The 27,753-nt window shown below is 40.1% G+C and overlaps 1 protein-coding gene across 17 annotated transcripts in view; it reads right to left on the reverse strand.

The window, feature by feature from the left end:
• TCF4 (transcription factor 4) overlaps nt 1–27,753 on the reverse strand; it is a 339,025-nt gene that overhangs the window by 149,360 nt on the left and 161,912 nt on the right. For all 17 annotated transcript variants that reach the window (XR_014539543.1, XR_014539544.1, XM_083575633.1 and 14 more), the window contains one exon: nt 16,146–16,210. Coding sequence is in view for 15 of the 17 variants with exons in the window: in XM_083575633.1 (XP_083431759.1) it covers nt 16,146–16,210 (65 nt within the window). In the remaining 2 variants the exon portion in view is untranslated. The remainder of the gene's footprint in view (nt 1–16,145; nt 16,211–27,753) is intronic.

The raw sequence follows: 27,753 nt of genomic DNA on the forward strand, positions 1-27,753 counted from the left end.
TGTGGTTTGCTTCCAGATAACTGACGATGGGTATGGTGCAGACTTAGCAGTTTTCTGTGCTTGCACGATGATCTAGAACCAGATTTCTGAAGCTTTCTGCATGATTTGTTTGAACACCAGGGGGACACAGTCTCCATTCTGGTAGTTCAGTTCTCCTGCTGCATATTCCACTCTTATATTGATGCCAATTGAATCTTTGCCATTCTCGGAATCTCACTAGCTTCATTGTGAAGAGATCTCAATTTTGTTTCCCCTTGCCAGTTCGAAAAGCCTCTGCTCAGGTGTAAATGCTGATAACTTCATTCTGGATATGCAAATACTGAATCCTATCCTTGAAGGGACATATAGTCAATCATCTGGCTCCCACGTACAGCATGGTGTTGGTCAATTGGGCCCCTCTTTGCACCATGTGCCCTATGGAACCTGATTCTATTCATGTGCTTCCCAGATGAAAATTAGTTACGAATGTTCTGTGGGGTTTCCAAAAGGGCCCACCTTCAGATATAGTTCTTGAGCCTCAATCAATCGAGGTATGATGAAGAGTTTGGATTTGATATCCCGCTTTATCACTACCCGAAGGAGTCTCAAAGCGGCTAACATTCTCCTTTCCCTTCCTCCCCCACAACAAACACTCTGTGAGGTGAGTGGGGCTGAGAGACTTCAAAGAAGTGTGACTAGCCCAAGGTCACCCAGCAGCTAAATGTGGAGGAGCGGGGATGCGAACCTGGTTCATCAGATTACAAGTCTACCACTCTTAACCACTACACCACACTGGCTCTCTCACTTTCCTTTTAACAATCACTACTTCATGTGATTGCTTTGTGATCTGACATTAGAAAAGTAATTAGAAACTACTGAAGTGGCTTTGTACATGCATGCTATTGAAATACCAATATCTCTACAAACTTTGCAAGATGCACGAGGTCAATTGCACCTAGCTAAGATCTTAATACTTCTCACTCAATGCCTCTGCTCATTAGGGCAGTTGGTTGGTCACGATGAGAACAGGATTCAGTACTAGGTGGGCCACTGGCCTGACTGAGCAGGCTCTTCTTAACTTCTTATCTACTACTTCAGCAAAAGATGGGCAGCTATCTCCCACCGCCCCAACGCTGCTGGAAACCACATCGTGGATGAGACACATAGATATATAAAGTATAGGAAAAACCATTATGTTGCCTGAATAGAAGAATTCCTGGTGAATACCAAAAATCTATTTTAAAATTCATCCAAAGATGAAAGTGAAAACTACCCATAGAAATTAATGGAGAAATCAAAAATTTCAATGTAAATGGTGCTGGGCACAACCACAACCACATGACAACAGGCACAGAACTTGGAATGACCCCTGGAGAAAAATGGGAAAGCTGGCATAGGAGGGTGGAATGAAGTGGTTTGAACCCTCAACAGAAACAACCAACGCTGCAACACTTTTCTCCCAGAGTACCACTTGCACAAACTATTTAAAAACTCTTAATGCCGTCGCTGACATGTAGGGTTATTTGCAAATGTAAAGTACAATTAATTGCTGGCCCTTTTAGTTCATAATATTTAGGGCTGTGGGTTATTAGAGGTGTTTTTAATTGATTAACTGTTTTGCTATTAACTGATTAATGAGCCAATTAAAATAAATATGACAGTATCTCAATACAGGTGATATATTGAGGAAATTTCATCACATCAACATTCTTTCAACTAAGTATCCATAATACATATTCAAGTATTTTTGCTGGTATAAAAAGGGAGCTGCTGACTCCACCCCCCCAACCTGCCCATCTCAAAATGCTTAAATGTGGGAGTCAGAGCCACATTGCACTTAATGAAAAGTTGTTATTGTCATTGCTTTTAATGCAAACAGCAATACCAGCTAGGCAGATGACAATTAGTGTGATTGCAGCAGGCAGGGAGGGGCATTTAACCCTTTCCCCCCTCCTGTGGTCGTGAAACTGGTATTTCTATTGGGAAGAAATCCCACAATGGGAGACGTACAGCTGGTTTCTACATTTAAGTGAACAGGAATGTATGAATGAGCACAGGATCATCATGCATGTACCAGCCAACATTTACCAGGAAAGAGTTAAACATAGATTGATTGCTATAATGCAATCCACTCTGAAACCCCCACTTCATAGACATATCTACAGGATAAATCCAATAAAACATATATATTTAATGTGTAGTTAATGAAAACTGGCCTTTCTGTTCTCACCACCACCATCGTTAAAAGGGCCATTGTAAGTTTTTGCCCCAGTGCTTTGAATCTAACATAACCCGTGCTCTTCCCAGATGGTGAACAACATTTCAGAACTAAGGAAGTGGCACTTCCCCTCCTCCTGACTTTCAGAGGGTTCTTGCCTGAAAGAGGAAGAGCAGGATGGACAGAAAGCAGGGAGGGCAAGCAGCCAGAAGCAGTGGGCGAGAGGAGGCAAATGGGTGCAAGAGAGTCATACTGGTTATGTGGATAATAATCTCACTGAAGAATTATCTGCAAAATCACTTATAGTATCTAAGCTTATTATCTGTCACTACTAAGGTTTAAGTCCATTAAAAGAAAATTTACGGGCTTGTTTTTTAAATCTCTTTTGCAGAGAAAAATTGGTCACCTTGGTACAGTTATGCTGACAACACCTTGTATCTAGGTTTTTGCCATTGTGTTGGGTTAGTTAATGCATGGGTTGTAAATCCAACCCCATATGTTCCAGTAGTATGCTTCTTTTTTTAAAAAAAGAAGCAAAAATGCCCACATGTATTATATTGAAGAGATACATTCATTTTATTAGACATTATCTGGACTATTCTCCCCTAGATGGATTTGAAAAGCAAATAGATGGGAGCTATCCACATTTCAACCTCAGCCTCTGTATTTGATAAGATCAGCTTTCCTATTATATCAAAATGCAAACCCTTCCAGAGCCAAGCTACTTCTTTTATTACAGAAAGAAAACAGTTTTTTATATAAAAAATCTCCAATAAAAATGCAGACAGATGGTTACATTCCATCATTAACTTCAAAACAAAATAAAAATATTAACTTCTCCACTGCTACTAAACATACCAAGACGAATCCTGTGTCTGGTAGAAAGACACTTCATCATAAGCTGAAAAGAACAATAATGTGCCCTTCTCTCTTTGTTATTATTTACTATTATTATTAAATACCAAGAGCTCAGAGCTATTAGGAGATAAGGAAAAAAGTATAAGCTAAACGGAGAAAGGCATCTGAGACCTGGAGCGTTCCACTGTTGCCATGATGAATCCACATTGACATTTCTCCCCTGCCTCTTTAAAAGCACTGAGGGACTGTTCAATATTAACAATAACAGCAACCTATAACTCCACGCCCCAAAAATATTTTGCCCAGGGTCATCTAGTCCAACCCCCTGCAAGGCAGGAATCTCAACTAAAATATCCATGACAGGTGGTCATCCAACCTCTGCTTTAAAACCTCCAAGGAAGGAGAGACCACCCCCTTCCAAGGGAGACTGTTCCACTGTTGAAAAGCTCTTCCCACCAAAAAGCTTTCTCCTGATGTTCAGTTGGAATCTTCTTTCTTGTTACTTGAAGCTATTGGTTAGGGTCCTACCCTCCAAGTCCTACCACAGTCTGGTGTCATCTGCAAATTAGATGAGCACCCCTCAAAATCCCCTCATCCAAGTTGTTTATAAAGACGTTGATCAACAGGTGTAGGACAGAACACTGGGGCACCCCACTTGTCGCTTTTCCCCAGTATGATGAGGAACCATTAGTGAGCGCTCTTTGGGTTCAGTCAGTCAGCCAGCTATAAAAGACACTCAACTGGATATTTGTTTACTGATTCTGTAGAGGTCAAAGGCAATGGTTTTAGGTGGTATCCAATGCTGCTCTCTCCGTTGATGGAAGATATCCATCAGAGGCATGCAGACAGAAACAGTATTTGGCGATTCCTCCTCTCCCAATGCACTGCTTGAATCTATTTAGCAGGGTCTCCCAAACATCTGGAGAAGATTTAAGGAGAGGGAATAAGAGGGGGATACCTTCTCCAAAAGCCTTTTTATCCTCTACCTTAGGGAGGGATGGGAGACTGCAGTGGGAAGGGTGCATCTCTGAAAACTGCCTCCCTCCCCTTTCTGTTAACTGATACCTTCCATCAGCAGAGGAGACAACGCTGGGTAGCACTCTCGTTTGAAGAAATTACACTTTCTAGATGCAACATGCTGGCTTCCTTGAACCTTATCTGCCTCTCTAATGGGATGCTATACGTGCATATACTCCTGTTAAGAGAGCTTATTCCATGTTGTGACTGTTTATTACTGCAGCATTGAGGCTTGGGTTTAGGGACAAAGGAAAATGGAAAGTTGCCTTATGCTGAGCCATTGGTCCGTCTAGCTCAGTTTCGGGCAACAGTTCTTCATGATTTTAGGTCAACTCTACCTGGAGATTCTGGAGGTGGAAGCTGGCACCTTTTGCACGCAAAGAAGATGCCCTACCACTGAGCTACGACTATTCTTGCCCGCATGGTAGTCAATGCAAACTGATAAATCAGTAACATTATCAGGAAAGATCCTCTAACTTTCTGCTGCAGTGTTGCCCACAGCTGTACATGCAATAAAGCCCATTTAGTAGGCTTCAGTGCAGCCATCATTTCTGGCCTTTTCTTTCCCCCATTTTTTAATTTCAAGTTCTACACTCAGGATGCCACAAAGAGAATTACAGGTTAAGCTTCTGAACAACTGGAGAATGTGGCTCAGCAGGGGGGAATGCTATTCTTGGACATTAGAAGCAGCTGTGTTTATTTTCAGTGACCAGGATATTACTAAGGTAGTGTTTCTTTTCGATTCAGAGGGTCACATTTTTTCCAGAATACCCGTGTTCCTCTTAGCATTGAATTTCATTGTTATACTTCCGCAGCAATGACAAAGGAGGCAAGGACCTCTTTGACACACTTCCAGGTGAGTTGTCCCACACCAGCTAATTATAATTATACTGCATATAAAACGGCACTTATTTCAATCAATTCAGCAAGTGTTGGTCTGATGCCTAACCCTCAAGTCAGTATGATCCACAGCCCTGATCCTATGCATGTTTCCTCAGAAACAAGGCCCACGGAGTTCAGTTGGGCTTGCTTCCAAGTTAAATGTGCACAGGGTCACAGTCTGCATCAATTTAAACCTGTACTTCGGTGTAATTAGTGTATAATCTGGAGTCAACAGCATCCAGGAAAAAAAGAAATAAAAGAAAACTTAGTACAGTCTAGGGCAGGGCACTTATTAATATTGATTTTACCACTTTGGGAGTTTTTACCAGGAAATTAGAGAAATAAACATCACACTAGCATGCCTATACAGGAATGCAGCCTGTTCAACTTCAACCTGATTTGCACCTATATACTGAACCATTCACACAACCAGGAACCCCTTCATAAAAAGTGATGTCAAAGATGGGAATAACAATACAGTCACAGCATTCCAGTCAGGACTCTGTCTGTGAACCTGTGCAGGACTCAGCATGGCCAAAAGGACTCTGAGTAATAGTCTATAACTTTAGCTGCTTCAGCCTTTGAGCAATTTGTGTCTTGCTTTTTCTATTTATGTATTTTGGTTCTGAGCTGTTAAAAAAATGAAGTCTCCTACATTTCAACACTGTCTTAAAAAAAAATATACCAATGCAAAATGTGTACAAGCTTTGTACGGCAAAGGTTAACGTAACATTACTTATTTTTATTTATTATCAAATAATAAGTAATGCTATTTATTATTAAATTAATTTCATTTCAATTTATTTATTTATTACTAAAAGTATCCCAGTTTTTGCTTCAGATTGTGGCACTCGTGGCATCTTGCATCAACAAAATCATATATATGTGTGTGTGTGTATGAATGAAAATATTTGCCTTTACGTGCAATCAAAGTTTAGAATCTGAACCTACTGACTGAATGAAGTAACCACAATTTGAGCAAGTAACAAAAACCTAACAGCATGTATCCATTGTAAACAACTGAAGATCCAGACTGTGCTACAAGTGAGACACCACCACCAAGTCTTGATGGGAGTAAATTTTACTTGCCATGAAATGGTGCAGCAGCTGTGGAGCTTTATTGTTCACCGGAGGGTCTCAAATGGCTTGCTGGAGACGCATGCCACTCTAACACTGACAGCTGTAGCCAAAACATGTGCCTTTGGCATGAGCCACAGGAGTGTGGTGAAGAACATCAACAAAGGATATCCTCGCAGTAGGCTTGGGAATCCAAACTGGAGATGATTTTAGAATATCCTCTATTGCCTGAAGGAGTGCAGTATAAGGGAGAGTGAGGACCAGGGTGCTGACTGGTCTTGGCAGACCCATGTGATGGGCTTCTCCCACATGGTTGGAAGGATGTTCAGATGCACTCCTCAGTGACATGGAATCACCCCACAGGGAAGCAGCTCCTATCATTTCACAAATGAGGCCAAGTGTGGGGACCTGGTGAGACTCAAGTATCTGTGAGTGCCCCAACAGCCACCCACAGAAGCCAAAGATCTAAATTTAGGGTGCTTATGCATTCTTAGTCTCTACAGCCATTGCTTGGATTCCTGTACGTCCCAGAAGCCTGGGAAGAAGGAATTTAATGGAGCTGCATAATGAGGCCCTCTGTGTCCTATAATGGATCAGGGGTTCGCCTGAGCATCCTGTTTTGGACAGCAGCTTCCTCTAATTCCTCCAATTTCAGCCTCTTCCTGCAATTACTTTTTATCTGCTTCTAGAAAGCAGCCAATATGGAGCTGAGTATACCTCCAATGAGAGGTGGGGTGACTTCTGAGAAGACCCTGTTCCAAGTGGAGACCAGATGGAACACTGAGCAGCTTCTTTGGAAGATCTCAAAGCATCTGGGCGGCATTATATGACTCCATATCAATTGTATAGTATTACTGAGTACAGCTTCAAACATTCAGTAAAAGACTATATTATATATATTAAATAAATGTATAAATGCATATAAATTGCATACACAGGATGGTTTGTAGAAGACAATATTTCATAGACCAGGGGTAGCCAACATTGCTGGACTCCCACTGCCATCAGCCCAATCATGAATGACAGGAATTTTCCCCCAGCAACATCTGGAGGGCACTACATTGACCAGCCACAATGCTCAACCCCATCGTGGATGAGCAGAAAGTGCTTCCATATATAGCAGCGTTGATAGTTTTCATTTACAGGCAATATGTTCTACCACTCCCAACTTGCTCATTGGATCAGCTGCACAGTCTACTCATTCACCATACCATCTAACACTCCTAAAATATATTCTGTCCCGAAACAATGGAAAGGGGAGAAGTGAAGGGACCAAAGAGATATAAGAGAAAGGAATTTATCTTCTGAATTCCTTGCTTTTATTTGATTTAATGCTATCTCAATACAACATTTATGTGTTTTTATGTGCAGAGAGCAGGAAGGAGATTTGATAATAGGCAGAGATAACTTGCCACGAGAGCAAGAAGAAATCTACTTATTTGACTAATCAAAAAACATACTTAGTGATTTGTAACAGAAGAGTAAAATGAACTCTTGCGTCTCAAGAGGTCTGCAATATGATCTTCACAAAAGGTAGCTTGCCAATTTAATTGAGGTAGTAGTTATTTAATTTTTTTATAGATAGGTATAGCTTTCAATAAAACCACATATGCCTATAACACTGCAATGGCAGATGTGTCTCGATTATTAGAGGTGGGCTCTAGGGAATATATACAACCAATCTTGAAATCTGTAAGCAGCTGTTTGGAAGAGGGGGGTGAAACATTGCAACACACACACACGTTCCTTAAGTGCAGTAATGTTTTGTTATTTTACTGCAGGTGTATTACAGAGATGAAATTTAATAACTTATTGTATACAATACCAATAAAGCAGGAAAGATTCCAGGCCCTGATGTTCATGAATAAAGTACAAATTAAGAGACAGATAGTGTGAAATTGTGTGTGTGTGTGTGTGTGTGTGTGAGAGAGAGAGAGAGAGAGAGGGGGGGGGGGAGGGAATATTTGTCACCTGATTGCTATTAATTTTAATGATGTGGTGCAAAGCAAGAGTTTGCAAAGGCTGATGATCACAGCACTCATCTACATCCAACAGTAAGCATGTGTGCACACTGGTTACAGCAGGGTGGGATGTGGGTAAAATAAAATAAAATAAATGACTACCAGTGATCTGATTCAGGAGACACGAGTTAAAATCCCCAGCAACTATGAAAATCAGTGTGCAATGTGTGGCCAGCCACTGTACCTCACCCTAACGATCCTCACAGGGGTGTTGTAAGGACAGAAATGTGGGACAGGAAAGAATGAGGGACACCACCGCTAGCTCTTTAGAATATTTAAATGCAATATACAATTTTCAATAAAGCAAAAATCACTTTGGTACACTAACGGGATTTGCCAGAAGCTATTAATTGTTTGACATAACAATATCTTATTTGACTTAACAATATATTATTTATTGATTTCTGTTTAATTTATTTCTGATCCATATACTGTACATTTTATTTTACGGATTAATTGTGATATCGGCTGCCCTGGGAATTTGTTTTGTGACAGGCGGATAATAAATTAGTTTTAAAAATAAATGAAACCTACACAACTCATCAAATACCTCTTAAAGGCTACCAGTCATGGTTTCACTAGTCTCACATAATTATTTCTGCCAGGACAGAAGCCTTATTCCTTTTTTTGGGTCGGTAAATTAGAGGGAGGTCTACATGTTACACACATACATAGGAAACAGAAGCCCCAAACCTGCTTTTCCTAGAGAAGAGCAGCTTTGGGAGAAACGCAGAGTATCTGTCTAGTTGAAGTAGGCTACTGCCAACTTCCTTCTGAACATTAGAATACCTTCTCTCTTAAAGGGGACCCCTGACCATTAGGTCCAGTTGTGGCCGACTCTGGGGTTGCAGCGCTCATCTCACTTTATTGGCCGAGGGAGCCGGCGTACAGCTTCTGGGTCATGTGGCCAGCACGACTAAGACGCTTCTGGCAAACCAGAGCAGCGCACGGAAATGCCGTTTACCTTCTCGCCGGAGCGGTACCTATTTATCTACTTGCAATTTGATGTGCTTTCAAACTGCTAGGTTGGCAGGAGCTGGGACCGAGCAACTGGAGCTCACCTCATCGCGGGGATTCGAACCACCGACTTTCTGATCGGCAAGTCCTAGGCTCTGTGGTTTAACCCACAGCGCCACCCACGTCCCTATCTTCTCTCTTACCAGAAGGTAATACTTTCCAGAAATCAAGTCAGAAGCTGGATTTGTTCAACCTCCATGTTTTACTTAAAAGCAACAAAATTCCTTACCTAATTCCTCAAATGTTAAATTAAACTGCAACTAATTTAAATATTAAATTAAACTGAGGTCAGCAAGTTCTTGCCGAGTGAACTGCAACTCTATTGAAATGTGTCAGGTTTCTATCATTGGCTTCAATGGAATGTGAACTGCACCATAGTTTACTGTGACCCTTTCCTTTCCTTGGGCATATATATCCATAGATATCATTGAGAGATGATTCTTGCACTTCCCTTCAGTTTTAATGATGGAACTTCCCCAGCTCTTCTTCAACATCTCTAAAGACAGTTAAGAATTTTCCATTAGTGGTTTCCTGGCCACAACGTCCATTGCAGTCCTGGTGTTCTCCTCTCACTAAGAAAGAGGAATCTCACAACAAGGGTGGGTGAAAAGAAGGTTGGAGCCATTGAGGCCTTTCTTTACCATCCTAACAGCTTTCCTTTCCCTTGTTCCCTTTAGCATCAGAATTTGTATGGGACTGTGAAGGTTTTCTACCAGAAATTGTAACTGCCTGCTCTTTTAGAGAATTATAAGACATGGCTAGGATAACTAAAGTTTTTTAAGTCAGAAAAGCTTGGTGTAAGCTGGAAATTTTTCTAACTAACAGCACAATCTGAACCATGTCTACCAGAAATAAGCCCTGTTAAATTCAGTGAAGCTTACTGCTAGGTAAGTGTATTTACGATTTCAGCCTTAACCATTAAGAGTAAGATAACTTTCTGAATCTTAGCCGGTCTCTTTTTGACCTACCTTTTCCTAAACGGCCAGGGGTGGGGAATGTGGCACTCTCAGCGCCATTAAGACCCGTCAGCTGAATTGAAGACACTCGTAAAGTCTTTCTTTTTTTAATTTTGCAAATAACGAAGTTAATACAGTAAACAATCAAAATATGTATACACGGTAACTATTATAAGAATCAATTTGCAGTTTAACTGGTAGTATCTGAATGTTTAACTAAAATACCGAACAATGCATTTTTAACACCAAGTGGATCATATTTATAAATGTTCCTCTGTGATAAATATTCCGAATTGACTTATCGGGAAGCTTTATGTTCACTTTTTGATGCATGTAAAGTGAAATAAATGTCGTATTGCTAGTATTACATTGCAGTGATATTATAACTTTCATAATGATTACATACTGTTATTATAGACTGCTTATTTCCTGTGAATCATTTCAGTACAAAATTATTTACGGAAAATGCAGCATATAAACTGCCTATGGTAAAATCTTCCTGAAAATAGAAAGCAGGCAAAGAGTGGGGCTGAAACCTTTCTCCCTGAGTTTTTCATTTGTTCCCTGAGTTTTCTATTTGCATAGGGTGTTTTGTTGTTGTTGTTGTTTTACATAAAGTGTCATCAACCACCTATATTCTGAAGTATTCTGAAGTAGCATACTGCATTTCTATAGCCTTGTTAGGATTAATTTCGGCTCCATGTTCAGCCTCATTCCCAGTATATGAGAGGTGGTGGGCTCTCCCTCCTTGAAGTTTTGAAAGCAGAGGCTGGATGGCCATCTGCCATGCATGATCTAGTTGAGATTGCTGTATTGCAGGGGGTTGGACTAGATGACCCGTAGGGTCCCTTCCAACTCTACGATTCCATGATTCTACAAGTAGTTATTGCTTGACTGTTGGTGATGCGTTCTGAACAAAAGTGAAGGCAAAACACTGAGGAAGCTCAGTGGTGGTACACAATGGAAGGAAAAGGTGTACTACTTGATCCCTGCTGTTGAGTGGTGACTAAGAGCGAGAGGCACTGATATGCATACTGCCAAGGCCACTGCATGAGTGCAATATGCCTGTGCAGTAACTTGCAGTGACCAGCACAAACCACTGATGTAATCAGCTTATGTCATCCCGGCTCATCCAGTGCCACCTGCTAGTATCAACACAAACCATTAAGTAGTGAAGCTTGTCCATCTCATGTTGCTTAAAGCATGGTGCTTCCTAGTTTGTATGCCATGGGGGAAAGAGGTGCAACAGATATTGATGCATTGACGTCGTGGTCTCACAGCAAGAAGAGTTTATTTGCTTGCAATGGTTTTAGTGACTCGCTCACAAGTAGAAAAAGAGAACGTAAGAAGCTGGTTTTTGTTTTGGGATTTTTCTTTTCTTTTGTTTTTTTGCTGTAAGCATCTAGTTATATTTGTTTGGGCACTCAGATCTACAAATCTTAGCTCTAATAAGAGTAATTTCCATTCACCTTTCAGGTCCTGTGGAATTTTCCCATTTATAAGCCTCCTTTAATCTCTGCTTGGACATTTTGCAACAAATCGAAGATGGCAGGCAGCCTCTCGCTCTGCAAAAATAGTTATTTCTTGACTATATTTTGCTATAATGAAGTTTTGCTGTATTTTAGTAACAGGATGTTAAAATAAATATATTGATAGTTCCTGCACGGTCCATGAACTTTCTGCTTCCCCTAAACATTTCACCGGGTAGACAGGTTGTCAATGAATGGTTCAAAAATATTAAATAATTTATGACAGACTCCTACACATGGGGGCACGTGGCTTTAGGGTTACAACATTAGTACCTTTCCTCCAGAAGATTGATGATAAAAACTATTCATTGGCTAACAGTAAATATTTTGATTACTGTATATTTTCTAAGCATAGTTCAAAGCTCCAGTGCTAACCATTAAGGCCATATATAGTTCACAAGAACTTGCCCGCATATTGAGTCATCTTCTGACGTCCTTCTCTAGGCAGCCCCACCTTCAGAAGTTCGGTGGATGGTGCCCCAAGAAAGGGCCTTTTCAGTTGTGGTGAACGATCAAGTAACATCCTCCCTGGGCATAAAGGTCTAAATAAACAGAGAGTTAGGGAATTTGCTATCATGTGATGGTGGGTGGGACAAATACCTTTGAGAGGGGATTATACATTCATGGAGGACAGATGGAGCATCAGTCACAGTAGTGAAATGAAACCCCCATTTCAGGAGTGGAGCACTTGAGGGACGAACAATGAGATATTAGCTTCATGCCGTGCCTGTGGTCCTCTGGCAGGCAGTTGACTGTATATTCGGCATGTTTATATTTTATTATCAGGTGGACTTTATTTTCATTGGTGATTATAAGCTACTTTGTAGAGGAAGTGTCTCAAACATGGGGTATATAATAATAAATAAAATAAATACGGATGGAAAAAATATTCCTTTTGCCTGGTCTAGCAGGACTCATCTTATGTTCTTAAAGTATGAAACATCTCTTGCTTCTTATAGTTCAAAAGTAAACATTATTTTATTGATATGTAGAACTGCATAACCACATTTTGAGTAAAGTTTTATAGGCCTTTTGCAACCCGCTAAAAATACATCAGGACTTGGATCTGGCCCTAGTCACCCTAAGCTAACCACTTTCAAGCACGACCAAAAGAACTTTATTTATTTATGAACTTATACGCTGCTTTTCAAAGCAAAACATAAAAATAAAAAAGCCTTCAGAAAGCTTCTTACAATATTCAGCTAGCAGTAAATACAAAAAACAAAAAAAAAACCGTTGACTATTGCAAACAATACAATAATGTAAATTCATTTTATTTTATTTTTTTTACAAAACTCCAATGAATTCTTATCAGCGAAAAGGCTTGTCTTTCTGGGAAGGTATGTAGAAACAAAACAAGTGTCCAGCATACGACAAAAAGTACAGATAGCTGTTGCCTATCTAATTTCAAGGGGAAGCAGATTCCAAAATGCAAGGGACACTATGCAAAAGGCTCGAGTCTTAACAGTCACAGGGCAAGTCTCCAGCTTATGTGGAACCCCAAAGGCCCCCCAGTTGATCATTATCACTGGGGCTGGGATTTAGGGGCTAAGGTGATCCCTCAGAAACCCTGATCCCAAGTTATTTAGTGCTTCGTATGGTAACATCAAAACCTTGAACTTTCAATTCCTATGTTGTTTTTTCTGCCCATCGTCTTTGTTGGGACCAGTCATTTACCTCCATGACCGTTGACCGAGCTTGACCTTGCTATTTTACTTGGCTAAGAGCTTGTTTTCTGTGTTTCATAGCAGGTAATCACTATTCTTGGATTATTGTTCTTCACCCACCTCCCCTGGCTTTTTTCCAGGAATGTTTGAATCTGTGTTCCTTTCAAATGTAAATCGGCATTGTCAAAAAATGTCCAGCCACTTCCTTATTTTGAGGACAATCAGAACTAAGTAGGTGCACTCAAGCATCTGTTTCAAGGATTAGGGTTCCCTTCAACTGGACTTTACACAACTCAACTGTACACAAGAACGTTAAGAAACAGTACCATCGTGGAAAAGTTATGAATAACAAGGCTGTTAGATATGGACATCATCTGTTTCCTCTGATTTATAGAGCAATTTCTTAAGATGAAGACAGAATTAGTCAGCTGAGTATTTATTTCTTACAACAGAAGAAGTTGGGTATTGGTCTGTGAGAAATGACAAGACTTTCAGTGGTCAGCTAAAAGGTTATTATAATGGAGCGGGGCAAATAAAAAAGGGTTGGTGAGCAGAGATGGATGAAGATTGGGAAATGCTAATTTTCCATTTCCATTGCAGGGGGGAGCAAAGAGCTATGGGGTGATTAAAGGAGATGGCAGAGACGGAGGGAGGGTAAAATGGGGAGAAAAAACAATGCTTTATTCAAACTCACAAGGCAACGATAAGGAAACAAGGCAGCAAATTTGAGACAAACCTACTTTCTATAGGTAGGTGTATTTCATTCACAGGATGACTTACTTTTGCTGAGCATTACGCATAGGCATTTATTGTTAGACAGATTTGCAACAGCATCATGTATCTGGACACAAAGAAACTGTAACACAGCTAAATAAACATGCAGGATCAGTGACGGTACTGATGGTGGCACTACAGCAAACTCTAACCTATAATGAGCATGGAATAATTTTAAATAAGTAAAGTATTCGCCAGAGCCTTGAAATGAATCGAAGGACTCTTATAGGAATAGTCAGGAGGTTGAATGTGAAAAATGCACCCAGCGCAGCTTTCTTTCTACTTTTTTTGCTTGAAACAAAAGGAAAAGCTATTTTCTTTTTCCACGAAGTATCTAAAGTCTCAGGCAGCTTGAATGACAATTTCACAGCTTAAGGGGACTTTGCTCTAACTAAAGTCGGCAAGGAAATCATGTTGCTTATAACAAGGAACCAGTATAAATTATTATTAGCTACAGAAACACACACAAAGCTGTCCAAAATCACATAAGACTACTTCCCCAGCCAACAAAGAGGGCCCCTCTGAAAATTGCAGTTTGTTCCACCACCACCTGCAAAAAAGGAAGCATGTGGTCAACCTCCTCCTCTCTCACTTAGAACAACCTCTGCCTTGACCCTCAGAAACCAGATACACAGGAACAGGCCTTCCACAGGAATTGAAAGCTTTACACTAGAGACACAGCACTAAGCTGTTCATTGCCTAAGCTATCTGCTCCTAGCACTTGCAGCTGCATTCCAAAGATGTTTCCGTTGCCCTGGAATGGCTGTAAATTTACTTTTCTGTGGAATTCCTCCCAGAAAAAAAGTGGGGTGAATTGCACTTGATAACACATGCAGCCCTTAAGTTCTTGTCCCAGCCACTCTCATGTCTCATTTCCACAAATCTCTGGCTACAGATCTGGACAGAACTGATGGCTTATCTGAGTAGGCTGGAAAGTCCAAACTTGAAAAAGCTAACAGATGCAAGAAGGCAATGGAATGCCAGCTCTAAGGATACACTAATACTAAGTGTGTGTACTTTCCAAGGCAAGATCCTATTTAATTACTTGAATTGTTTATATTTTTCTATGCTTAATTAAACAGAGTAGCAACCCGCAGCCTCAAAATCCCACATTGTTCCCCCCATATCACTAAGGGACTTGACCATATTAAAAGGATAAAAAGGGTGAGGGAACACATACTCCCTTCAACAAGAGAAACAGCATACTTCTTTTGGCTAACTGAGTTAAAACTCTGTAAAGTTTGGATATTAAAAAGAGGGTATTAATCCCTCTCTGTAGTTTTCAAAATTGAGCAACTACTGCTCCACGAAGAAAGAAAGAAAGAAAGAAAGAAAGAAAGAAAGAAAGAAAGAAAGAAAGAAAGAAAGCAAAGGTTCGGAGAGAGAGAAATGAATGGTAAAATTATATTGCAGCATCTTTTTTTATCACTTGGCTTGAAAGGAGCTTATACGTTTGGCTATTGATAGCAATTTTAGACTAAGGCGCTCTCTGGAGAGTCAGAAGTATGCAAATGTGGAGTGTTCAGAGGCACAAACACACACATGCTATACCTTTGTATTACATTGGCATTTTATTATTTAATTAAACTACTCTTATTTTCCTAGCTCGCGCATGCTTCCCTTGAGACGGTTTTGCTGTTAGCCTGCTGGCCTTGACTTCCAGCCAAAAACAATTCAGAAACAAAAAGGGACAACAAATCATATTTTCTCAGACATTTTTATCCTTCAATACAACCCTGTTTTCACACAACATCATACAGACTCTATGAAAACTGTAATTTATTGCAATAGCCATCCAAAGCAAGGGTCTTACACATCCTCCGTGGGTGCTCTCCCTTTTCAATTCCTTAAGTTGTGCCATTAGTCAGGAATTGTCATGTTGAAAACGGTACGGAAGGAGGTTGATCAATACTCTACCAACATGATACTAGGATATTGAACAAGTTACTAATTGAAATCCACAGACAATAATCAGAAGGAACTAGAAAAATGTCTTAACATCTACAATTTCAAACACAAATTAAATTTTGTTAAAGACCCCTTTGCAAACCATCTGGTGTCCTCAAGACTGAGACTGCATAATCCACAAAAATCATGTTTGGGATAAATCGTAAGACTGTACATTTTCCCGTATCATGGCTGGCTCTTACCTGGTGGCAACCCTGTAGGTTCGAGTCTCGCCCATATGATGAATAGGAGCCCCTTTCTGATTTACCTGTTTTTTAAAAACAACAACAGAGAAAGTAGTGTTAGCTGACATATGCATTTCTATAAGTAATACACTGCATAATTATTTTATCTATATAGCAGACTATTTATCGGGTTGCACTGTCTATCCCTTTTCTTCAGGTTCAACTTCTATAATCCTGGAATAGAACAAAATCACTGCATATTATGCGTTTTCATTTCAGAGCTACAATCCACCCTCCATAGAAAATACTCCATTTGCCCAAACTTGAAGTCTTATTACATGGGGAAGAGTTCCTACTCATTAAAAGCCTTCATCACAGAATTCAGTCTGGGGGCTACTTCACATTCCATTGTATGGGACACGGGGTTGGGGTAGGGCATAGACTGGTGATGTGGGCGAAAGAGTAAGCTTTACAGGGCTATAGCAAAGGTACAATTTGGAAGGAAGCTTCATGGTTGCTTTAAACTCAAAAGCAAAAATAAATAAATAAGGGCAGTCCATCATGGACTGCTCATAGTCTTATCTAGTTTGGCCTCTGGTGCCCTTCATAACGACATAACTAGATAGGCCTACTGACACACTGTTCTTGTGCAACTGCCATTCATTTCCACAGGACCAGTGAAAAAGAAGTTCTTGGGGGACTGTGTTGTAAGTCACCTTCAAGATTTGGTATGATGAAAAAAAGAAAATAAATGCCCTGTTCTCATTCCAAATGTCACTCATGTTTCCTAAAGCCCTGAAACAGGATCAGCAACCTCTCTCAAGAAGCAAACAACTCTCCTTTCCTCTTCCTTTTCACCCCATCCCTAAAACCTGAGTAAATTTATTTTTACGTACACAGCAGGAAGGTTACCGTGTCATGACCTGACCATAATAATTCTCACTGATTACACTGCAGTCACCAGTGAGGTCAGAGGTAATCAATCAGAAGCTCTCCAGATGGTGAATTTAGCAAAGAAACCTTTCAGAAGTCTGATTCTTCTCACTCTTTCTCAGTGTAATTCCCTAGCGAATGACCTGAGCTCGGCAGTTACTCTCAGGAAAGAAAAATTTGGATCAAAAAATGTCGCTTCCTACCAGCGTTTCAGCTGCCTCAGAACTGCAAAGGATTTGAATAGAGTGCTGGGTTTCTGTGCCAACTCTAAGTACCTAATTTGATTCCCTTATATGCTCCTTTGATTTCCTTTAGAACACTAACTGCACATGACATAGTCAAAAATAGTTCTTGCTACTTCAGTAAGAAAAGACTTTCCAAATGTAAAGGTGAACATTAAAAAACCTAGGGGGGGTAGGGGGGATTTGACTGGTGAAAAACATGAAACCCTAATAGCCCTGTTCCACGAGGGAAACAAAGAACAATATGGGTGCTGATATCAAAGAGATGGCACAAAAACCACCCAAGTGATTAAGACTACTATAGCGAGGAAGTTACAGATTAAGATAAAGTGGGCAAGGGCATATCTGCAATTATGGAGATCATACAAGATCACCAGATATAAGATTAAATGGCTTAGTACAGCAAGAACCACATATAACACAATGTGATTGGATATCAACTACATTTGATTCATGTACGATTTACCAACGGGTGGTCAACAATAATGACACTTGGGTGTACAGATCTAATGTAATGCAGAGTTCAGGTTGTTTTCCCAATCAAGCATATAATAAATCGCAATAACTGACTATACGTAGTACAGTACATTACCCCTGCAAATGAATCATTTAATTACTATCACTATCGAAGACATGTCCTTTGCACAAGTGCCTGTGGTTTAAAGAATTTTATTTGAGAATGTAATACACATTCTGAATTTCACAGAATCATAAGCAATGAAAAAGAAAATGCTTACTTTTTTGCACTGAAAGTATTGAATAAAGTACATTAAGAATCTGCTACTTCATTTCCCAGAGACAGTGTTGAATGCGTGTCGAAAAATCTAGTCTTCACTTAATTAAATACATGTAAGGCACTATTTAATATTTGCTGAATATAGCTAGGCTTCAATAAAACAGTGCCTAAGTTATGTGACTTTATGGTATAAAATAAAGTCACACTGACAAATTGTGGTTGTGCTTATTCTACAAGCTCTTAAAATGGCATCTGCAGATGTTAACATGCTCATATGAAATTATTTGTATTCAGTTACCCTGTTTAGAAATACAGGGCACACTTGCGGGGGGGGGGGAGCTCTCGTATTGGAAAGGAATAGGAGTTACATGAACACGCAACTGTGCTCCCATTTAGTCTGCCACTTTCAATGGAGCATTTACAGCAGAATATCTCCATAGACTGAACTCATTATACGGCCAGAAAAAGTAAGATCTTGTAACCTGTTCTTGAATCATCTGTGCCTTGGCAGAAAACAGAACTAACACTACAGAATGAATTTGTCTGCAGACCAAGAAAGCAATATTTCTTAAACTGAGTTTATGACTTAAGTCAGTACCATGGTGCAATTAATACAAAGGATAGTAGTAATATAGCAGAAGCTATGACCACCAATTCAAATACTGAGTTAACAAGACACAAAACAGAGGGGCAAGGTGGACAGGGGTCTTGAAAGGAATAGGTGCCGTGCAGCTTTTACTCTGCATTGCACCTGTAAGGAGAACTTCATTACTAGGTGAATCTACTAGGTGAACTGAAGCAATAAAATTTAACGTTGGGGTGAGGGGCAGAGGAATAAAGCCAACAATCACAACCTTATTGTACAAAGAGCCCAGCAAACATTTCTATTTGCTGCATGTGAATACCTGTCCGCCTCCTTACTATCAGATCAGTCACAGGCTGCCTTGTTTTAATTTCAGTTGTTAAAAAATATTTATCCAGATACAAAAATAAACGCACAGCAAATTACAAGTTGTCAGGGTTAAAAATCTACTTCTATTTGTGTGGGGGAGGATAAGAGAACAGCACAGACATGAATCATTCTCAGTAATTTGAGTGTTTCCATGACATCAATGGGCACTCGTCCAGGACTCTGTCGAAGTCTGTGAGGTACCAAAGAGACATAGCAACCAGCAGGAGATTGACTTTTTTTTTAGGATTATGCTTCTTGTAAAGATTTCATCTGTAGCATCCACTTTTACTACCAAATAGATAGCTTTGGAGATCATGAGTGAACACATTTCATTCTAATAGTGTAAGCCTTTAACTTTCATTGCATCTTTATTTTTGCTCTCAAATACAACCAGATTCCTCCCAGTTAAGAACAAAATAATCAAAATTTACAAGAAACCCTTTGGAGATGAGTGTGTGCTTGGGTATCTGTGTGTTTCTGTGTTTGTATATATTCACTATCAATTGTCATTATGGAACGAACAGACTTTTTTTTGTAAATGACATTTCGTTTTGTGGAAGGGGAAAAAATCATTTGTAAAAAAAAAAAAAAAACCTGTCCATTTAAAATTAGCTGCACTCTTTTATGTTGATTTTCTGCTTAAAATTCACTGGCACATTTGTTTCAGATAATAAAATTTGAAAGAGTGTTGATAATATGCTAGAGTAGGCTCTTTAAGTAACTATTTGTGTGCATGGTTTTTTGTTTTTTTTAAAGAAAGATCAACCAGAATTTCTATGCTTACTTTACAATATTGCAACATTCTCAGGTGCTACTGAAACCCAGCAATCCAGGATGTCTATTTCTTAACTGGGGTGGTACAAATGATTGTTTATTTTTAAATGGATTGGGGGGGATCTGTTTTAAAAAGAAAGAGTCTACAGCAATGTAGAAACTCGACGCATTCACTGCGGAATTTTCGACTCAACCCTCCTGTACTAGAATGCGGCAGTCGCTGCGGATATTTTTTGGCACGAATACAATGGTGGAAGTGCCAAGCCCCATGGCTACAACTACTCAAAAGAGGCATAAGGGTAGCATTAATCGCTCAAGTCTTTTACTGCACGGAGTACTGCTGTCCATCTTTTTTAAATAAAAAAAAAATCTAATGTACTCGTTAATATATATATTTTATTATGAACTGGGGAGGGTAGAGTATTGAAATTTCAGCCAATAACAAATCTTGTCAAATATCTGATTAATTTGTTTTTTTTTACCCTTCCCTTTGACCAAAGAAGACCAATACCATGTCAATTGCTAACACAAAAGATCTATTTTTACATGATGGTAGCATGATCATCAAAACCAGGGTTTCGAACGAGAGGCTGGCTCGCAGCAGTAACACGTATATTTTGCAAGTAGTGGTCTTCAGGGTGGGAAATATATTATCAATAATACTAATGCCTTTTAAAATAAATAAATACACTCCAGTCAAAATACATATAAAGAGAAGCAGGCTTTGAACTGCCAAGGCTCTTCTCCAAGGCATAATCCACACCCGTGCACCCAATAAACACCCGAAAAATAAAAAGGAAGCCTCTCTAAAATGAACTCAATTGACTGCTTACTATGCATTTGCAAGCATTTGAGATGTACTGTAATAAAGAGCAAGAGAGTCAGAGAAAAAGAGAAGCAGTATAGGAATTCCAATCAGTCAATGAAGAAGCCAGTTGCCTCTTCATGGTGTGCTTTGAAAAATTAATCGAATTAAGTAGAAAATTTAAGCAACTTGCAAAGAATAAATGCAAGTCATCTAACTCTCACACATAACATTTTTCTTTTGCTCTGAAAGATAGGGCACCTTGTTTTTACTCTGCCATGGAAAATAATGAGGCACAGGGCAACTCCTTTCTGTCTGCTGAGGGAACTGGAGGAGCAGCTATTGTTGTGAGGGATTTTGCTTCAGTGTTCATGTTGATCTTGCATCTTAAAATTCTCAGAGACTTGGGCTCAAGCTGCAGAATCCAGATACAATTGCAAATGATCCCAGATGTAGAGTTTTCAGCTACAGTTTGGCTTTAGATGAAACCATGATGGTCAACAAACTTCTGATGTGCTTGGATTGCGAACTTCTCAGCTGGGGGACTGCTTCTGTCTGGGCCCAAGCTCCTATTTTTACTGCAAGACATTGCCTTTCCCCACTGAGTTCCACTATAAATAAAAATCACCAGGAACTGAAAAATGAAAATCCATCGAAGTAGAACAGAGAAGTGGGGGAGGTTTTTCCCCCTTTCCTTTTTTCTTTTTTGCTTAACTTCAGCGTCTCTCATAGACTTGAGTAGCTATGGTGGTGTACATGGGCGGCTCGTGCCTGGAAAGTGAGACAATCTTGTCCTGGCTGGCAATCCCATTTTAAAAAGCAACTACCAATTACAGGGTTCCAATTAAAATAAGTGTGTAGATATGCAGCTGGCTACATGATGGCCCAAGTGCCTTTAAAAAACCGCTTAGCTGAATTATTTCCATACTTTTTTCTATCGCACATCTTATAGACAAAAAATGTACATACTCCCCCCGCCGCCCTTTAGTACATATTGCACTTTGGGGTTTTTTCCACATCAATCAGTCAGCACAATATTGCATGAGCAGGCTCGCCCTCTCTTAGTGCCCACCCCCGCAATTGCAGAAACCTCCCAGAACTGCTCTAAAGGACCCTCCAGAGAGGATTATTAAATGTTCAACTCTAAAAACTTATTCACCAGCATGTAGTGTGGTAGGTATTGCTCACATCTCAAGAGAGGCTAACTGTCCTTTTGGACCACACAGCAATAATAGAGAAGTTGCCCAAAGCTTGGTATTTTACTGATACCAAATGCAGCTGGCTGTCAAAAGAAATCCAGCACTGCAGAGAGCCACAGGAATTGTTTGATACAGAACTTAATTTCAGTCCAACGCTGGCTTGATTCAGACATCACCAAAGTCTGAATTCCAAACCATGGTTTTAAGAAACAGGAATCTGCAGCAGATTCACATGGTGCCCCTCTGCTCTTACATGAAGATTCCCTACTCTGTTTCCTTGTTTGTTCTAACCAAAGCTCATCATTACATCTCAATCAGCACACTCTGTTAGCCAGTGGTGGCTCACATAGGAGGTGGAGGCAGTGAGATGCAGTGTTGAGCTCACTGGGACACAAGCAGGCCAGCCACCTGCAGCCTAGAACTCCTCCATCCTTCCTGCTTCACTCCACAACATCCCCACAACACCACTGGGAGATTCTCTGTGCCTCCACTACCCTGCTGAGGAACCACCGCTATTAGCAGTAACCAGGACTTGTCTGAAAACCATGATCTGAAGTGGGATTTTGTTGCCTCTAACCATAGTTTACCCAATTCAGGCATCAGAGTGAATTATGGTTCATATTAAATACAAACTGGATGATGGAAACAGCACGCAAGAAGCTCCCAAATCTATGGTGCACTCATGATCTCCAATCCATTGTTTAGAGCAGGCATAGGCAAACTCAGCCCTCCAGATGTTTTGAGACTACAATTCCCATCATCCCTAACCACTGGTCCTGTTAGCTAGGGATGATAGGAGTTGTAGTCCCAAAACATCTGGAGGGCTGAGTTTGCCTATGCCTGGTTTAGAGATTAGGTTTTGTGACATCTGAATTGAACAATTGTATTAAGCATCCCAAGTCAACAGGATATTAGAATAACTTTAGAGGCGCTACAAGAATTGCAGGTGCTTCAGAGATATTGGGGGGGGGGGCACACTGAAGAATGCTGGTGTTTTCACAAAGTGAAAGACTTCAGTATATACAGTGACATGCAATAAAGATTGATTGTTTCTAAAGAGACATTGCAGTGCCAGTGCAACGTGCTATTACAACAGAAGATAGTACAGTTTTACAGAGCCACCATAAGACAAAGGAAATGAAAGCCTTAAAGCTGCACTTAACAGAAGGATGCTTCCAGGTGGGCAGTTTTTCAGGTGTCAAGCTGATTCAATGCACCTCACACCACGCGCAGGACTGTGCCAATTCCTGTGTTGACCCTATTCGTTTAAAGAAGGGGTGGCTATTGTGTGGCCCTCCAGATGTCGCTTAACTCCAAGTCCTATGAACCCCAGGCAACATGGCCAACAGTCAGGGACGATGGGCACTGTAGTTCAGCATCTGGAGGGCATCCAGGTTTAAGCAGAGGCATTGCAAAATTGGCATGTGTGGAATAAGTGAAAACTGTCCAAGAACATAAAATTTTTTTTCCTTCCAGTAGCACCTTAAAGACCAACTAAGTTAGTTCTTGGTGTGAGCTTTCGTGTGCATGCACACTTCTTCAGATACGAAGAAGAAGATACGTGCATGCACACGAAAGCTCATACCAAGAACTAACTTAGTTGGTCTTTAAGGTGCTACTGGAAGGGAAAAAAATTTTTTTGTTTTGACTATGGCAGACCAACACGGCTACCTATCTGTCCAAGAACATGCCATTGATTGGAGACTTATCCCCCGAGATGCTTTTGCCCCAGTTTCCACTTGGGTATTTTAGCATACACACAAAACAGCCTTCAAAACAGATAGTACTTGGAGAAATCCTGAAGTTAAACCCAACACAGAACACTGTTGACCTAAGTGCATGCAACACAGTACTTGCTCATTATTTTGGGAGCTGGTTAATCCAAATTATTGCTTCTCAACAGTCTACCCAGTTGTGGTTTATTCCTGCATAATCGATAGTCATTGTGCTGCCACCGCTGCTGTTTTAAGATCAAATAGATACTGCAACATTAGCAAAGTTGCTAGTTTGCAAGTGGGAAGTGCTGTTTCACATTTTAATGAACATTGAAGGAAGGAAGGAAGGAAGGAAGGAAGGAAGGAAGGAAGGAAAGAGAAAGAAAGAAAGAAAGAAATTGAAGAAATGAAAAAGGGCAACTTTAGTCACACAGAAGAAGCCCAGCTGAAGACTCAACCAGTAGAGTTCTGATAGTGGGGAAATAAAAGCAAATATACTGTATTTTGCTGTGTATAAGACACCCCATGTATAAGACAACCCCTATTTTTTTTAACCCAAAATTAAGAAATTAAGTTGTTTAGCTTTTTTGTGGGGGGGGGGGGTCACTTCCGCCAATCACTCACCCGCCTGCCCACCACTGCCAATTGCTTGCCAGAGCCACTGCCGATCGCACACCTTGCCGCATCGGTACTGGAACTGGATGGAGTTGACCTCTCTCTAGGCTCAAGTTTACATCTCGGGATGGGGTGTTTATGTGTGTCCTCCTTGACTCACCTATCTGTGGCAGTAGCAATGGCTAGCAGTGTCTTTAATCAGTTTAATCACATATATCATCTGCAACAGCAGACCTTGCCTCACTTACTAATGGTGTGGACAAGAGACAGGACCTTTTCCATTGTGGCCCCTTATCTGTGGAACTCTCTGTCATGAGAGCCTTTGGGGGGGGTTCTTCCCTGTTTTCTTTTCTTAAAAGTCTTTAATCTATTCTGCCTTTGAACAAAATGGTAAGATGGACTTTAAATTGCTACCGTTCAATGTCTGATTTATTTATTTACAAAAAAAGTGATACTATTAACTTGCTTTTCTGAAGAGTTTTATGCTGTTGTTTCAGTCTTAATGTATTAGATAATATTTATTTAAAAAACTTTTATGAACTGCTTAATATTTTAAAACCCCCAAGTGGTCTACTGTCTAAAAACAAACGTTGAAACTGAAACACAACTTAAAACCAGCAAAAACCAGCAAAACAGCAGTATAAAAACACACAAAAGCATATGGAGCAGAAATTCAGAAGACTCAAACATGTAAAACAGGATCCAGTCTTTTGGGTCAATGAAAGTCTGAGCAAATCAGTGTTACTTAAAAATGATTTAATATGAATATAAGCCACCTTGGAAAAACTTTGTGCTCTGAAATGTGGCACAGAATTTTTACAAAAAAAATTAATTGCTTCCTGGACACTATTTCCCCACATCTAATACAATGATAACAGTAAGACACCCCCACCTAAAAACACCCCCCTCTCTTAGCCAGTTTATAATCTTAATATCTGATACTAATGCATAAGGACTACATAATGCAATGTATAGTATTTTTCATGCCTTTTTTTAAAGTTAGTACCAATATTTGTCCAGCATTGACAAATCAGGTTTCCTAATGGATCCACAACCTCAACGCTTACAGAGGATACATATATTGTTTGTGTCACAAAGAACACTAGGGAGTCACAGCCTTAAATTGTGCTTGAACAATACTACCATTTTTTTAAAAGAAAATGGTAAGTAAATAGTTCTGAATATCCTGGAATGGAAATAGTGATGCGTTCAATAGATGCAGGAACTGAAAACAATACAGATATAATATGGTCCTTCAATTAAGGCTAACAAAACAAATATGTTACTATTCAGTAGCCTTGAAAGTAAGTCTATTTCTTGGGTTAAAAAATATTTTACCACCATGATTCATCTCTAAATTTGTCTGCTTTTTCTAGGCAAAATAAACTCAATAAACAAGCAGATTTCATTCATGTAGCACTCTACACCTCAGTCCCAATGTCTGGGAGCAGAGAGTTCCTGATTATCCACTACAGTACAGTTTATTTTACATCTGAAATACAAATGTATTTTCACCAGTCATCTAAATCTCAGGATTTGAAAGCTGGGAGGGGGGATAGTCAGGAAAATTTGTTGTTTTTTAGTCGTGTCCGACCCTTCGTGACCCCATGGACCAGAGCATGCCAGGCACTCTTGTCTTCCACTGTCTCCTGCAGTTTGGTCAGACTCATGTTGGTAGCTTCAAGAACACTGTCCAACCATCATTCAGGAAAATATGTAGGTATTTTTTTGAAGTATGTATATACAGATTCCATAAGAAAAGATTGCAAAGCCCTTTACAAAAAGAAAATACATCAAATCAAAAAATATGATTCAATTTACTCAGCACACTCATTCTGTGTCTACTAACATACCTGTATCTCAACCTATACCAACATTCATTCACCCAAACTTACACCCATAAACACACGTTACCTTCTCAACAATTGCACACCCAAACAACCCCCTAAGGACATATGCAAAAGACCCCACTGCGGCATTGGCAGCCTAACAGCCTAATAAGATGCAGGCTGCCCACTAGCCCCAGTAAAAGTGAAAATATAATAAAATATGCCGTTCAGGCAAAAAATACACGTTCACAGTGGGTTCAGGCTCTCACCTTAGTCATCAAATAAATATAGGATTTTTAAAAAATCTACATCTATGTCCCAAATACACTATTTAAAGCAGGAATACTGAGATCAATTTAAGCACCACCCTTTATTTCACACCCCAAGCCCACCAAGTCTCAAAATACCACACAATGCATGAGCCTAAACTTCCATGGTCTCTTATATCTGACAAAGTCCCTGGAAGTGACTAATCCAGTAGCATGACAATTAGGCAACGGAAAGGGGGCAAGGGCTGTATTTCAGGGGTAAGAAGCAAATCCAGGAGAACCTGGAGTAGCCCCATTGCTCATAAGGCTTTCATGGACCGTTGATCTCATTTTTGTTATGGCTGAACAGTGGTCCAAGAAACCTACCTATTACAAGAAGCTTCCTTTTATCTCGGTATTTTTAAGCCTAGTTCAAATGCAGAAATAAGCACCTGCTCTTTCAAGCCTCTGGAAAGTCTGGATTAAAAGCAAAACAACCCATCATTGGTTAGGGGCCAGCAGGCCAAGAGGACATTGCTTGATATTGCTGGTGCTTGATTAAGTATCTGGAAACTTTGGCTTTTCAGTCAACAAGGAAGCACAGCTATCTTAAAACAACTGAGTTACAGATTTCTGAAGTCATGAAAGGAACAGAATTGAAGGAGGACAATAAGCATAGATAGCCACTAGCTTAGACGGTTTTAAAAAGAGTTAGGGAGATTCATGGCAGGTAGACATTGATGGACTGGTAGCCATGACAGTGAAGCCAAATACAGAGCCAGTATACCTCTGAAGATGTTGCAGATAAAGTAACTAGTGAAGATTGTGGTCTTCACAACCTCCTTGTGGGTTTCCTAGAGGAATCTGGCTGACCCCTGTAGGAAGGCAGTTGCTGAATTAGAAGAATTACTGGTCTGATCCAGCAGACAATTCTTGGATTCTTAACCATCATGAAGTCCATGCACATATACTTTAGATCACGACTGCTTCTTTGATCCAGTTTTTTGTTTGGTAAAACAAACCATGTGGGTCAGCAAATGGCTCGGAATATCTATTTTTAAACCTTATCTTTAGGCTAGTGGATAAATCCAGTTTGGATCATTATGAAGAGCAATTCCCATTCTGGCCAGAGGGCTGTCTTTTGTCCTAAAAGTAAACCAGGTTTTGTAATCTCAAATTTTCACACCATTATGCTGCTGCCTGAGGGCTTGGAGCGCTGCTGCCAGTCAGAATAGAAAATAGTGGGTCCGGTGGACCAGCAGTCTGCTTCCAGATCCACACCACACATTGAAATCACACACAGCACTGATTTAAAGCACATGGCTTCCTCCAAAGAATGATGGGAAGTGTACTTTGTTAAGGGCTTGTGATGGGGAAAACTACAGTACCCAGGATTCTTTGGGGAATGTCATGTGATTTAAATGTGCACTGGATTCACTTTAAGTGTATGGGGTGAATTTGCAGTATAGGTCAGCTTTATCTGTCCATATAATGAACGAAAGGACAACATGGTAAATGGGATGTATTGTATATAAGGCTAAAGGATGCACAGCGAGAGGGGCAAATCCCAGAATCTTA

The sequence above is a fragment of the Podarcis filfolensis genome (assembly GCF_964270895.1).
Source record: "Podarcis filfolensis genome assembly, chromosome: 11".
Classification (NCBI taxonomy): domain Eukaryota; kingdom Metazoa; phylum Chordata; class Lepidosauria; order Squamata; family Lacertidae; genus Podarcis; species Podarcis filfolensis.